Source organism: Acanthochromis polyacanthus, chromosome 4 (assembly GCF_021347895.1).
Source record: "Acanthochromis polyacanthus isolate Apoly-LR-REF ecotype Palm Island chromosome 4, KAUST_Apoly_ChrSc, whole genome shotgun sequence".
NCBI classification, from domain to species: Eukaryota; Metazoa; Chordata; class Actinopteri; family Pomacentridae; genus Acanthochromis; species Acanthochromis polyacanthus.
The window spans coordinates 32,416,414-32,431,575 of record NC_067116.1 but is presented as its reverse complement, the minus strand read 5'-3'; the positions used below and the strand labels follow the sequence as shown (position 1 = coordinate 32,431,575).

At 37.5% G+C, this 15,162-nt stretch overlaps 1 protein-coding gene across 3 annotated transcripts in view; it reads right to left on the bottom strand.

The window, feature by feature from the left end:
- tp63 (tumor protein p63) overlaps positions 1 to 8,672 on the bottom strand; it is a 40,403-nt gene extending 31,731 nt beyond the window's left edge. The window contains exons 1-3 of one of the 3 annotated variants that reach the window (XM_051947251.1): positions 8,443 to 8,672; positions 1,864 to 1,998; positions 1,612 to 1,741 (exon numbers count right to left, since the gene is read on the bottom strand). In XM_051947251.1, the coding sequence (XP_051803211.1) occupies positions 1,612 to 1,741; positions 1,864 to 1,998; positions 8,443 to 8,495 (318 nt within the window). In that variant the 5' untranslated portion in view covers positions 8,496 to 8,672. Of the gene's footprint in view, positions 1 to 1,611; positions 1,742 to 1,863; positions 2,665 to 8,442 lie in introns of those variants that run through there. The other 2 variants (XM_051947250.1, XM_051947249.1) reach the window with 2 other exon arrangements.
- Positions 8,673 to 15,162: the final 6,490 nt, after the last annotated feature.

Sequence of the window (15,162 nt, the reverse complement as noted above, 5' to 3'; positions counted from 1 at the left end):
AAAAAACTACATTTGAATGACGTAAACCTAAGAAAAAATTTAAATAGTTTTTATTCTTAAAACTATGCATCTTTCAAGAATCAAGCTCCCAATCATGGCTTCAATCACAATCTCACAGCGGCCACCCAGGTCAAGCACACAGCTCAGGCTAAAATGAGATATTATCAGCACCTTACAGACAACATCTCAGACAACAACAGATAAACCGGTGTTCTTTGCTGGCATGTTGAACTGCTCTGTGTCATATTTTCTCAACTGTCCCAGGGAAATTCCATTGTTAATATGAAAATTGAAAGTAGATTCTCTATTTAACAACACAAGGGATTTACCACTGTAAGTCCCATCAACTCAGAATGAAAGTAATCTCAGATATATATTATTAGGTGTATAAACTGACAAATTTAAAAATCACATCGAGTTCCAAGCTACTAAGCGTCATACAAAAACCATGTTGCTTTTTTTTCCTTCAGAGAGAAATATAAGCGCTCTGTGTGGTTTCATGACATAATTTGAGTGGAATTCACTGGCTAAAAAAGAATAACCATTAAAAATACAAACATTGGTAAAATGTCAAAAACATCTGTATTGTTTCTGTTAAAGCTACTAAACCGGTATAAAAAAGCTGTTTTGCCTTTGCATGAACCAGGCGGTTTTGTAATTGTTAGCAGTGTAAAGTAGCGAAATACATTTATTCAAGTACAATATTTAAAAACAATTTGTTGTACTTGTAATTTACTTGAGAATTTCCATTTTATACTAATGCACACTTACACTACATTTCAGAGGGAATTTTTGGGGCTTTGTACCACATTACATTTACCTGACAGCCTTTGTTACTTCTTAGAAGAACATTTTATACATAGGAGTATATATTAAACTTTTCAGTAACAACACATTGGTAACGATCAAACCAGTGGTTTAAAACCTTTTTGGCTTCCCAGAAGAAGCAGTGTGCAGTCAGGCTCACAATTCAGATGTCTATGAATTGTTGACAGCTGCAGTAATTATTCACCCTAAACTTCTCAGGGTTCATGTTAATAAATGTTCCAATGATCAAATATCTATCCAAAAATAGAAGACTAAAGAAGTCTACAAACAACCTTTAAATTTTATCAATCATGGAATGAGCTCTCAGTTTTATCTGTTACTTCTGTATATAAACCTGGATATGAAGAAGTTACGATTTCAGTAAAATGATGCTGACACACTGATGATTCTCTATTAATAATCCCACAATGTCGTATATAATAATACAATTAAACCAAACAAAAATTTTTACTTTAATACTTAAACTACATTTGCCTGATAATACTTAAATGTTCCATGTTCTTTTACTTATGAAGGATGTTTTTGCAGGACTTTTACCTAGATTGGAGCATTTTTACATGGTTTTATTGGTATTTTTACTTATGTAAAGGAGCTAGGCTTGTTCCATCAATGCTGGTTGCACAGATACATATAAAATGAAAGGGGTCACATGAGCAGGGCATGCAATTGTTCCTGTACATATTTTTAAAATCTGGTCATGGTGGGTTTGAGGCAGAAGGAGCTGCTTGTGGAAAAACAACATAAAATAAAACTGCTGTTTTCCACAGAAACCTACGTACTTACAGAATGCATCTCGTCTGGCTCATGCATGGTTATGCAGTCCATGCTGATCTGAATGGTGTTTCCTGCAGACCCATCTGTTGGCCCCTCAGTGAAATTCAGCTCAATGGGCTGGACTGAGTGAAGAGCAGATCTGCAAAACAAAAACATTGGCGCCACTGACAAATAGTTGATATGCACATTACCTTTTTTTGGTCAGTCACAAAAAGTCGCTGAAGTCTGTGTGTGCTTTTGTATTTTTGTATATTCACTTACTGGTCCAGCATATCAAATAGTTGGTTAAATACATCTTGGCTGAAGAGGTCATTTGTCTGTGGTGACTGGTTCTGGGACATGGTGGTGAGGAATGAGCTCTCTCTCCAGGACAAACGAGATGAGGGGTCCCTGAGTCTGCAAAGACACATCATCAATCAGCTACTATAATTATACATATTCCAAATAAGCAATACTTACTTTACTGTTGGCATTTTGAAAAAGGAACAACTATTTTAATGGTTGGTTTTAAAAGTTGCAATGTCAGCGAACACTGAGCATAAATGTTGATGGGCAGGGCTGACATTTGGCCACCCAGCCAGAGGAGGAAAGGAGGAGGAGTTGTCCTGCTGGCAGCCATTCATGACGAGCGCTTCCATTGTGGAGAAGTCAGCCTGCATAATACTGAATATTTGTACTACACATAATGGTGATTATGCACCATTCAGACACAGGCACTTTGACCTGCTCCCTTGAAACATTACACCTGCTTCAGAGCTCAGCCTGCCATTGTTCCAGCTGAAGTGGCGCACGCTGCAGTCTGAGACGAGTGGAATTCCCCCCACAGTCTATATGATAGTACTGCTACAACTTCTGGTATGTGTACAGCTGGACGAGCTTGGGAGGGGGGTTGATGGGGCGGCCATAATCTGAAGCTGGCACTATTTTGGGTTTTGGAATTCCCCAGCACTGCGTGATGAATGATATTAATACCTGACTTACAAACACAGGCATATCTAATGAAGGAAATAATTTAACTTATGCAAAAGGCAGACATCAGGGAGTGTGGAGAGATTAGATGAATTAAAGATGCCTTAAGTTTGCAATGCTAAAACAACATTATGGGTCACATGTCATAGATTAGATCGACAGATTATTCAAAATGAACTTAATGTAATATACTTAAACGCTTGTGCAAAATTAAGACAATGCCAAGGCTTGAACGGATTAACAGCAGTGTTGTTTGGCCTGAGCATCTGAGTTAGCCCCAAATATTTTATGAATAGTCAAGGATCTATATAATTTTGTTTGCTTGTTTTTTAAAAAAAATAAAAGTAAGAGCAATTCAAAAAATCCATTAATCAGTCATTCTGACCATGCTATAATTGCTGAAAATGATATGACAAGGTGAAAAAAATAAGTTGTTAATTCTATTCTTCATAAAGTAAAACGTTGACTGTTTCATTACAGAGATTTTTCTTTTTCATGGTCTCACAGCAGGATGTCTGCAGCACTGACATTATTGTGTGTCTGGAAGCTCCTCTGTAATTACATGTAAAATGTGAACCATCTACCGTAATCAGTATAAGAACTAACAAATTATGACAATAGCTTGCCAAGTAACAATGACAAAACATTTTAATGATTTATTATAGGTTGCTGTACTTGGACAAGATATCATTAGGCAATGGACAGAATGTTTTGTCAGCAACATGGACAGCAAATTTGGGTTATTGTTTTAGGGAATTTATGGGTCAATTTTATCCCTTAACCATCACCTGTATGTCTTCTACTGAACTCAGGCTCGGTCATTTTAACAAGTATTAAATAAACTTCATGAAACAAGTATTTCCAAGGCACACCTCAACAGTTATAGCTTAGTAAATGTCACTGTGCACACCCTGTGATATTACTGTGGAACGCAAACAGCACATAGAAAGAAAATGGCATGAACTTACTTTGCCTCGAGCACATCGTCTTACATTTTATAACACAATTTTACTCTGAAATAACATGAAAGTAATGCAATTATCAAATTAAAATAAATAGATTTCTGGGATGGGCTAGACCCCCAGTGTGTCAAGATTGTAACAACACATCTGCTGATAAAAAAGGAGCAATGATTTACAACTAATGGCAATATGGATATCTTTTGTAGCCTGTAAAGCACATTGATGAAAGTTGTCATTTGTAAATGCTGAAAGTAATATATTCTAATTTAGCTAATTAGCTAATTTTGACAGGTTAAACATACTTAAACATTTGAGTATGGTACACAGACTGCAAAAACACAATAAATTTACAAAAAGTAGAAATTAAGTAAAATATTTAAAGCAATGAAACCTTAAAAGTCATGTCATGCTTATTAACAAGGCACATTTTTAAACGCTGCTGTTGAGCCAAAGTGCTTTCCAATAGAGAAACAAGATTAACACCATAAATTTACCGAACAAGTTCAACTATTAAGTTTTTAAGCTGGTGCAACAATAGTAGTAAAGCAAATTTATCTGTTTTTTTAGACATTACAACAAGAAACTCCATATTCTAAAAAAATTAAATTAATTTAGACAATTAATGTTAAACCCATGTGAAAATATGCATGAAAAATCCTATGAAAAAGACTGAATGCGTCAGTTTAAGTTTTGTAGTTAGTGCCAATTAAAAACAAATTTAGTTTTTCGATAATAATAGGCAGTTCAGTAGAAGTAGCAGCTAGCTTAAGACGTTTTGTAACACCAGGAAAAATATATTTAGCGGCCTAAATGTGTTAAATTTTCACCAGGAATCAGCTACTAAGCTAAGTGAAAGTTATGCAGCTAGCTAACGCTGTGCTAAAACGGAGTTAGCTAACTGAAGCCTTTAGCAACAGTTAGCCGTTATATAACTGTTGGTCATTTTAGCTGCGCTTCCTACAGCTAGCCTCGGTATAATTACAAATTTCTGCCTTGGATTTATAGCATCATTAGCTCTGCCTGCTGAAGTTTATTCATTCCTCAAATATTCTCAACATTTTAGCCTCTTACCGTCACTGCCGCAGGTGTTCTCATTTGATTTTTAGTGCCTGTTGTCTTCAAAGTCCTTCTAATTGTAAACGACAGAATCTCGCGAGAGTACAGGGTGTGTAAAAAAAAAAAAACTTCTGGTTTGTTTTACTTAAATTTAAAATATAAATTAAGAACTTGTCTTGCGTGAGATGGTAATTTTTTGTGATACTTAAAAGTATATATAGTTTATAGTAATTATTAGTTCTTTGTTTTGTATTTTTATCTTAGTTTGATTTTGGAACTGTCTGACCTACTTTCTTTGTTGACTTTAAAAGAAAATTAGAATGGGGTTGAAAAGCACATTAGGCTTTTCCAACCTGTTTTAAATTTTTTAGGTCATTTTCCCAAACATTACAGTTGATAATGAGGGTAATTGGAGAAGGAAGGCATTTAGAGCACAAATCCAAATAGTATGGCTTCGTTTTGCAGATAAGTCCATTTGAACACAAATAGCATACTTTTTAAAAATCATTTTACATATTTACTCCCTGCAGAAAACAAATCACTCCAATACTTCCTACAGTATTTTGAGTTACTCTGAAACATCGCTTCAGATGAACCATCACATAAAAGTTAGTTAACAATATAAACCATACTTATGTCCACACATCAGCAAAACCCAAATCGTAAGGAGAATGTACCCAAGATCTTTGTTTTCTGCTGTTTGGTAAAATACTACCACAAAATCTAAATGCAAAATTGAGAGCATTTCACAGAAAAAAAATCATAGAGAGAAGAAGGCTCAACTGCATGTCTAAAAGAGTTAAGGTAGCATTGGCAGCAGGCTATACTGCTTAAATCAAACTGCAGTTGAGTAACAACTGCAATGTGATCACAGAAGTTACATTATTGCATTACCGACAAATATAATGTGACTGCTTTGGAACGTGTTACCCCAACACTGCCAGTCACAAGAAAAACAACAAATCGTAACATGACTCAAATAATAAAAGACAACTAGACTGCAGATAGAACAGGCGTGGTGTCGCCTCTGTTCAAAGAGGAGGGAGGATTTAGGTGCAGTCACTTTCTGAGCCAGGTCAACTGCATTTGATTTTGGCATTAATATTGCTTTAAAACTGACTATTTGGCAGAACTAGTTTAACTGTCTGACACCTCATTAACTGCCCAAAAGAGTTTTGAGCTTTGTTTCTGCATTGTTTGTTGACCAGTCAGCTTCCAGAATATAATCACCAAAGTTGTGCTTCAGGTTCAGCAGCTGCAGCCGTTTAAGTCAATACATAGTGAATCATTTTTATAGCAAAACTGTTGAACTCCTGATGTCCAGCACACTTAAACATGTTTTATGTTAATAAAAAGGCAGATATGTGCACTTTCACCTGCATGTAACACTAATCCTATTTAAATATTTAAAGCACCAGCACCTTAGTAGATTACTGGTAAACAACAAGGTGGAAAAACATAAAAATAGTGGATTTTAATACCAAAAGCTGGATTTCATTGTTGCACATATGCACACCATACAGCAATATAGGCTTAGTTTTAAAGTTTACATCAAAGCTTTCATCTTTCTATCATCATTTAGCTGTTCTGTTTCTCTAAGACAACATTCGGTTAGATGGGTTTGTCCCTTTTCTGGCTGTTGTTTGTCTGCTATTAAGTGTCTGGTTACTCAGAGAGTTTTTCAGTTAGCCCGAGGCAGAGGCTGTTCAGCATCCACTTAAACACAGCGCAGCGCCTCCAGACGAGACTGGGGCAGAGGTCAGCACTAAACAGGGATGGCCATTGTCTCCTGGCAGGTTGGGCACACCGACCGATGAAAATGCAATCAAAACAAACAGCCCAGCCGATCGGGGCCCTTCTTCAGTGTCTTTATTAATCATCCGTTCAAAGGCCTAAGACCCTCTCCCCCTCATCTGTCAGTCCCGACTGCAAGAGGGACATGACTGCTAAACAATAGAAAGCCCCCAAGTTTCTCCTCCTCTTATCCCTTTACTTTTATAGAAGGGAAACATTCTGAAGTCAAATCCTTCGGGGGAAGAGGACAGGCGCAAATTCCTTGAAGGTTTGGAATGTAAAGAAAACAAGGCAGGAGGGAGAATCAGTGAGCCAACAATGATACCTGGATACCTGAGAGCCAACAGCAACAACACAAAAAGTTGGCTAATGCTAAAAACTTTGCTTGCTCAAAAACAGATTAGAGCACCACTGGTAACAGGTTTTATGTGAAAACACACTAGAATGCATTTAAATGTGCAAAGCGTTGCACTTGACACACTGATAAATTTAAGTGTTGGAAAGAAACTAAGTAAATTCACTGAAGTACTGTGCTTAGGTTCAGTCAAGAGTTACTTTTACTGCACTTGCATTCTTCCATTTCACTTTATACTTCTACACCACTACATTTTATAGACAAAAAATTTTTACTTTTTTATTCCACTACATTGATTTGACAACTTTAATTGAGCTGCAGATTAATTTTTAGAAGAGAAAATATAATCAAGTATCAAAATGTGATGAAATATTATAGTTTCACATCCAACTTAATTGATCCTTGAGATGAAATTCACAAGCTGTCCGGCTGATTAAAAGTAGTTAAATCACATCCATTAGCTCCAACATTAAAGTCGTCAACACATTATTGAGCCAATAATAATAATCCAATAAAATACACTTTCATGAAACAATCCTCTCTGCATCATGAATACATTTATTTTTAGTATGTTAACTATATTTTGAGAGTAAATGTAGGAGTTTTACTTGAGTATTTCTACACTGTTTTACTCGTACTTTTCCTTAAGATTTGAACATTTCTTTCAGCTCTGGACTGGAAAACATACTTGTCCACAAGGACACTGTGAAAAAGACTTAAAATTTTAACATAAAAAGCATGCAGAACACACTAGATCTGCACACAAAAGAGGAAGAAACTAGAATTAAATGATGTCTACTAAATTCATAGATAGATAGATAGATAGATAGATAGATAGATAGATAGATAGATAGATAGATAGATAGATAGATAGATAGATAGATAGATAGATAGATAGATAGATAGATAGATAGATAGATAGATAGATAGATAGATAGATAGATAGATAGATAGATAGATACCTTTTCACTGCTCAGCTAATCTTATAGCTTGTTTTTTTGTTTATCTGTCATTGATTGATTTCATTTTGGCCAAGGTATCATTATAAACCCTTTGTTTTGCTTTATTTATTGTTTTTATCTTTTACTGTGCTCTATTTTAGCTGCTTTTTCATCTCAGAGTTGAAGAGGCAACATAATGTTCTCACATATTGTTTATATCATGGCTTTGTTAAACATGTAGATGGCATTTATGCGGTAAAATACATAAAGTACAATATTGTGCTGTCACTGAATTGAATGCATCCTACATTTTTGTCATCACGCTTTCTCAAACCTGAACATGACCCACAAATCCTTTACAGTAAGGTTTCGAAGAAGAGCTCCAGATGTCATGTAATCTGTCTGCCATCAGCCCTGATTGCCCTTTACACATGCATTGTTGCCATAAGTATGCCACACTTATAAATATATCAGGACCGAGCGACAGCAGCTGAGGATCCAGGCAGACACAACTGTTCTCAGGTCATTTTGGACCCTCAGACAGCATCAGCAGGCCAAACAAGAGCAGGGAGATTCCCAGCCAGTAGCTTTGATATACTTGACTAGGCTTAAATATAAATGCTAAACAATCCAGCAAAATACAAGTCCAATGTTAAATCCATACAGTAAATGTTGTTTATCGTGAGTTTGCATAAAAAAAATAGATCATGAGATCAGATCATATCAAGGAAATCATCAATTTGTGCAACATGTAGGTACTTACCGATGAAAGGGAAACTCTGGGTAATACTGCACAGCTGTGTAAGGTGAATTCATGTTGTCATGCCAAACTTCACTTGCGCTGAAATCTTCAAAATGACCAGCTTGTCATAAATGTATCAATAACTGTGCTTGAGCTACGAGAATAAAAACAGCAAATGAACAGAAAATAAAAATGAAAGAAAATATATATAACATAGAAATAAACAAACAAACAGGCCTGGATTAAAGTGCCGGAGGGTACAGTGCAGAGTGGAGAAAGTTTGAGAGATGTTTTGAATTTAGGTATTTTTTCTTAGGCTACGCTACAAATAGGCGGGGCCTGTGTCAGCTATCTGACCAATCCCATGCTACAGTTGTACAAGATATCACTCACTCTCAGTTGCTAGGATATAGATATCAAGCAACTACATTTGACCCTGCAGCCCCCTCCGACCTCCCCCCACTCACCCACACAAACAGCCACTCTCCTGAAAACCTACCCCCCCGTACCCTACTCCTGCATGTGTTTCTCTGGCCTTGTCCTGATATTTCCACCCGGATTCCGGAGAGGTTTTTTTTGCTGGTCGAGGGCCTATCTGTTGCGTCACGCTCCTCACCGAGGTCTGATCATTTCCATAAATACTCTCCAAATGGCAGAAATAGTTGATTCTGTGCCGATTCAGCAAAAAAATAAGCCGAATGTTTGATTTTAGGGAAGTGAAACATGCACTTGGATCAAGATTTCAAGTCTCCTGAGACATACTAACAGAAATCCTATTCAAGCTTGAGCAGACATAAACAGACACCAGATAAAAATATTTTATCTTTACAGTAGCCTATATAAAATCTTATTTAGGCGCATACAGATATCGTGCCACATCCTACTTCCACCCCCCCACTCACCAGGCAGTATGGCGATGTAAACCTAGAGGTGTTGTGTGGTTTTTAGAGATGAGCAGCACATGAATCAGCATGCTAAAATAAAAGGTAGGGTCACAGCAGGGGGAATGATAATAAATAGATGTGGTGTATCCAGGGAACACAAACCTCTAAGCTGCTCTCTTGTACTTTTAATAAAGACGTGCAGCCTCTCTCTGCCTGCCGAGCGCCAACTGTGCACCTGTGATGGACAGCGGACTCAAACTGTGTGCCAACCTGGTGACGAGACACTGTGGTCAAACAGAGGCTATTTTTAAAAGGAACATTTGACAAAATAAAAGAGGTTTCATAGTAGAATTGTCACACTCAGCTCGTAAGAGTTCATCAGGGATGCAACTCTAAATCTAAAGCTGCACACCTGCATGAATCTATATTGTTTTGATGATGTATAAAGGATTGCACATTCTATGTGTCTTCTATTCTCATCTATCAAAGCCCGAATCATTTGACAGTCAGAGCATAACTGTGACACATCAATATTTAGTCATTTTCTGTAGACATGTGACACCAGGATATTTTCTGTGTAGAGAGTAAGTCCGTTTGCTTTTATCACCCTCAGCCCTGCATGAAAAATGCAAACATGGCTCATTTTTTATTTGCAACACATCATCCAGATTTGCACGTACACATTCCTATATGTCACTTGAACACGTAAATGCTACAAACTGCTGTTTTGTTGTCTTATATGTCTTTAAATGCATTCATCTGTTACTGAAATTGGACTTCATACATTGCATTTCACTGTGACGCTGGTCCTTTAAAGCACAACAATGATGCACTCTGCATGTCTTGCAATGTATGAAAGTGAAAGACTCTGCAGGCCATCACAGCATCCTGGTCATTCACCCTCTCGTTTCTAAAGTTTGCACTGCATGTGTGCCATTTTGCATTTTGAGATGAATAGTTTGGAGGTAGACTGGCTTAATAGGTAGGAGTACAAACAGTATGACCCCGTTATGAGAGACCACATGGACAAACATGTGGAAATAGACAATGACCACAAGCTTGGTGACCATAAACATAACAAAAGCACAGCAAAAAGCCATGTTTAATGACTTTCTTGCAGCCACTTGACATAATACCATTACTAATGTTTGTGTTCTCCAGGGTGTTTCACTGAACAATGCAACTAAGATGGCATAGCGTATACAAGCTGGTGTACACGCTCAAAAATCCACGTCGGTGAAGGCCTGCACCACAGTAGCTTCAACAAGGCTTGACAAGACAACAAAGGTCTTTAGCTACTGTAAATGCTAATGTTAGCAAGCTAAACTGGTCAAACTGCAAAACTGGAAGTAAACAAGAACAATGGAAGACAATGAATGGGTTAAATCTATGACTGAAACTGCTGCCTTTAATAGTAAATATGTAAAATAAAGAAGACAAAAGCAAAATTTAAGCCAGTCTGAGACGATTTCCCTAATTCTAAACTTGGGAGGATCAAGACTAGAAGTCACAGGTGAAAGTGTTTTAAATGCTGTAATGGCCAATCTGTTATTTTGGTTGGGGTTTTTTTGGACAGTTTTTGTATTGTTCCATTTTTGTTTTGCTTCCTCTTTGATTGTGTGTGTTTAAAAATGTTCACTTGTAAAACTAAATATTAACTAAAAATAACTACAAATAATGTGGATGTAAAATGGCATATTGATAAAAAAATGTATAAAAACCTATGACAGAAAAAGCTAGACATGAGAATATTAACATACCCTTTTGAGTTTTTAATGTTTTTTTTTTAGCTTGTACAAGATCTTTACAATGGTCACCATTTTAGTTTAGCAAGTTAGCATGCTAATAAAAATCAACAAATCGAAGTATTGTCTTGATGCTGAAGTTAGACGGACACTTAAGGTTCTATTGCAGTTAGCACTTTTAATTTACTGTCTTATTTTACTGTTTAACTATATCTATTCCACTATTATCTGTGACGTCTGTACAAGATGTTTGGCCAATCAGCATAGTAGCTGCTGACATACTTCATAAGATGTGAAAACGCTGACCTGTTGGGGATATTAGAGGATCATCACAGTCATTAGGATCTGTCCTCTTGGCACCATGGATGCCTACAGAACTGTACTGCAAGTCAGCCAGAAGCTGTTGACATATTTCAGTCTGGGCCAAAGTGAACAAACTGAAAGACAGAGTGCCTGAGTGAAAACCATGACAGATTTTATTATTAATGTGTGTAACTGTCCTGACTCCTGCTACTATCTTTGTATATGCGATGACCACTGGGACAAACACTGAAAACAAGAAAAGCACTCATGGAGTGCTCTGCCAAGCCTGCTCAGTCTTTGTGTCATTTCCAACGGATGAAATCTTGAAAAAATTAGTGGCAGAAATCAAAGCATCATAGAATGAGTCCATTTAATATAGATGTACCCACAAACAAAATGACCTTGTGCTGAGCACAGATGTGTTATGCATGTATACGTTGTGTAGGGATAATGTGACCTAAATATGTAGCAGTCACAGTTATTTGATGGGACTTGGCAATACCCCCACAATTTAATGAATTGTTCTTTGTATCATTTCCAATAAGTCCCCAGTGGTGGATTTGTAGCAGGATCACAATCATGTGATCGTCAGCAGGCAGCCGAAGTAGCGTTCGCTTGTCATAGTTACAGTGAGACTGTGGATCCAGACTGTAAGCTGCATCACTGCCAGAATCAAATGATTTGGTCCTTCTGTGATTTCTAACCTTCCCTGAAAATTTAATCCAAATCTGTTATTATGTTTTTGAGTAATGTTTCATACAGACGGAATGACAGATTCACAGATGGAAGAACAAACGTATGCCGATCCTCACATAACTCCGCCGTGTTCCTTGGCAGAGTAAAAACATATCATCATGTAGGAAACTGCAGAGGATTTGAATTGAGACTTATTAATCACCCAATTTCTTTTCACATTTTTGTTAAATCACAACAGCAACAACTGTCTGAATGTCTAAGCAACTATTCCCCAGGGTCACTTCTGGAAATACCAGGCATTGCTAATCAGCTTGCACAGTTAAAAAAAAAGTCTCTTAGCTGAAAAATAAAGATCAATCACTTCAGACATAAACAATAAACACAATTAAAAGACACTAGTTAAATGCTTCTATTATGGTATTTATACAACAAATTCCTTCTAATAAACCTTTCACACACACTCCAGCTTTGACCGCGTCCACCTCTCAACATAACAAGGACAAACTGACCTCAAGATGTCATTAAATCTGATATTTACAACGACATCTGAAACCCTTACATCATTAATTACTCTAAGGCTCAGGGGTTGGGAACCAGTCACCGAACACGTATTACTTCATTTGAGATGTATGTGAGTGTTTATGAGTTGGCGACTACGTCAGTGACATCTCTGGTACTGTCATCAGTAGGAGAGCACAAATGTCTAATGTGGTTATTATTCTCACAGAGCTCCAGTTGGAGAGTGCTAAGCCCGCTTTAATCTGCAATTGTATCGGGAGTCAAAACCATAGATGGCAACCAGCCAGAGTGACTGTAAAGCCTAATATCTGCTTAATTCATCCTGGTGTGTTCATTGTTCTGACAGTATTGTATGGCCCCATTCACACAACCTTATTAATGTCAAGAGTTTACATACGGGATGCCAGAGAGCAGTTGGTGGAGCAGCTGATGAAGTAGCACCGACGTTTGCTGCACTGTGTTACCAGTGTCAGTCACATACACCATACTGTGGCCAATCACTCTCACACTGTGAGGGGGTTATGTGGGCATACTTGTGTGCGTCTGTGTGTATATTCCAGTTGGTGACTAATGCAGGGGAAATCCAGATGAGTCAAAACTACCAGTGTCCGGTGCAGCGTCTGGGAGGTGATAATTTACAGCCTATGCACTAAACTGCCCAGCAACTTGGCATTGTTCACGACATCTCTATAGGGGAACCGCTATTTTAACTGAAAATGTGTTCAAGGGAATGAAGGTTAAGGAATGAGGAACACAAATCCACTGATCATTCAAAACAACAAAACGAATCAAAACACCTTCAGTGTAAATTCACTTCCTGGAGCGTGGAATATTTTCAGGCTCATACAACCAGTCCTGCTTTTCCATAACGGCACTAAAGATAAACAGCCGCGGAGCACTGCCATGTTACCAGTAAAACCTGTATTTCTGTTGATTCACTGAATCCTTATTGGTCGTAATAGTTTGACTCCCAGACAATTATCGATGCTTTCCCATGACATGATCCAACCTTCTTTTTATTTATGTCTTTAGTCACAGTGACTTTTACACCTGAGATCAGGTTGTTGTTGCGTTGGGAAACTCAATCTTACCTGGAGCAACAAAAAGGCAGTAAGCCAGAGTTGAATAATCCTTCCAGTTCAACTAACTTCAGTTGGAACCTGATTTGTCTGTTAGTTGTTTATGAGTAACCTGATCAGTTGCTGTGATGAAGCTGGTAAGTGAAAGAAAAAGCACTCTAGAATAAAAACAAAACAACAACTTGGTAATTGTTATAGTGACTTAAAATTGACAAAAGCATCTTTTTACTGTACATTAAAGCAGCGTCAATTATTTTACTGACCACTTGGAACGAGCTGAAATCACAATACTAATATATAAATTAGCTAGCAAACAAATCGTCTATTTCCACATATTCAACCAGTTACTGTAATTACAAGATTCACACTTCTGTAACATTCATCCAAGTTAACATCCAAGTTGTAATTAGGCCAAAAATGAGCTCTGATATTTCAGTTTTGATGCTAAAAATTATGGAAATTCCATCATCTTCCATCTTTTGTTAAAGGAAATCAAATTTAATCGATAATGCTATATCTAAAATGCATGGTATATTTTACTGCCGTTACACTAGCTATCGTTTGTGTCTTTACTGATTAAAGCAGCTGGAATTTGCAGCAATCTCTAGCCATGTTTCCATGTACTTGTCAAGCGAATTTTAATTTTGAAATGTTGCAACAACAAAAAAGGTCAAAAGACAGTGAGTGAATAAATTAGTGAATAATGTTGTGTTTACAGGAGGTGGCAGGATACACTACATGGCTGTGATAAACAGGGCAGAAGAATCCAGAAACAAACCACTTGTTTGCCAACCACTCTTAAAAATAATTAAAGAAGGCAAGGAAGAAAACAAAACTTTGGCTATTCCTGAGAAAACTAGACAAAAGTTTTCAGGAGCTGTTTCATGTCAGCTGGTATTGACCATGTTTCATGCCGGCTATGATTGAAAATGTAGTTATGGTGAAACTTGACTATAAGTAGACCCACCGGGAATCTGCAGAGAAAAAGTGTTGATTCCGCCCTGGCCCCTGGACAGGTCGCAGGGCTACATATACAGACACACAATCACTCTCACATTCACACCTACGGGCAATTTAGAGTAACCAATTAACCTCAGCATATTTTTGGACTGTGGGAGGAAGCCGGAGTGCCCGGAGAAAACCACCGCATGCACAGGGAGAACATGCAAACTCCATGCAGAAAGATCCCAGGCCCAGACCAGGATTCAAACCAGGGATCCTCTTGCTGTAAGGCAAAAGTGCAAACCACTACACCACTGTGCAGCCCTAAAGGAAAGAATCTCTTCAGAAAATTATTTGCAATACCTGTTGAGAAGACTGGGGGGACCTTGGATTTGTTCCGTGTTTCTTGTACTAATTGAGTGCTGCACGTCTGAGTGTGTGCGCGTCCATAGATCTGTATACATATCTCTGTGCGCGTCTATCGAGGACCGACCCAGCTAGCTACATCCGTGCGTTATCTGACTTTATAAGTAAGTCATTTCACTTAAATGTTCTGGAATCATTTAGTTACTA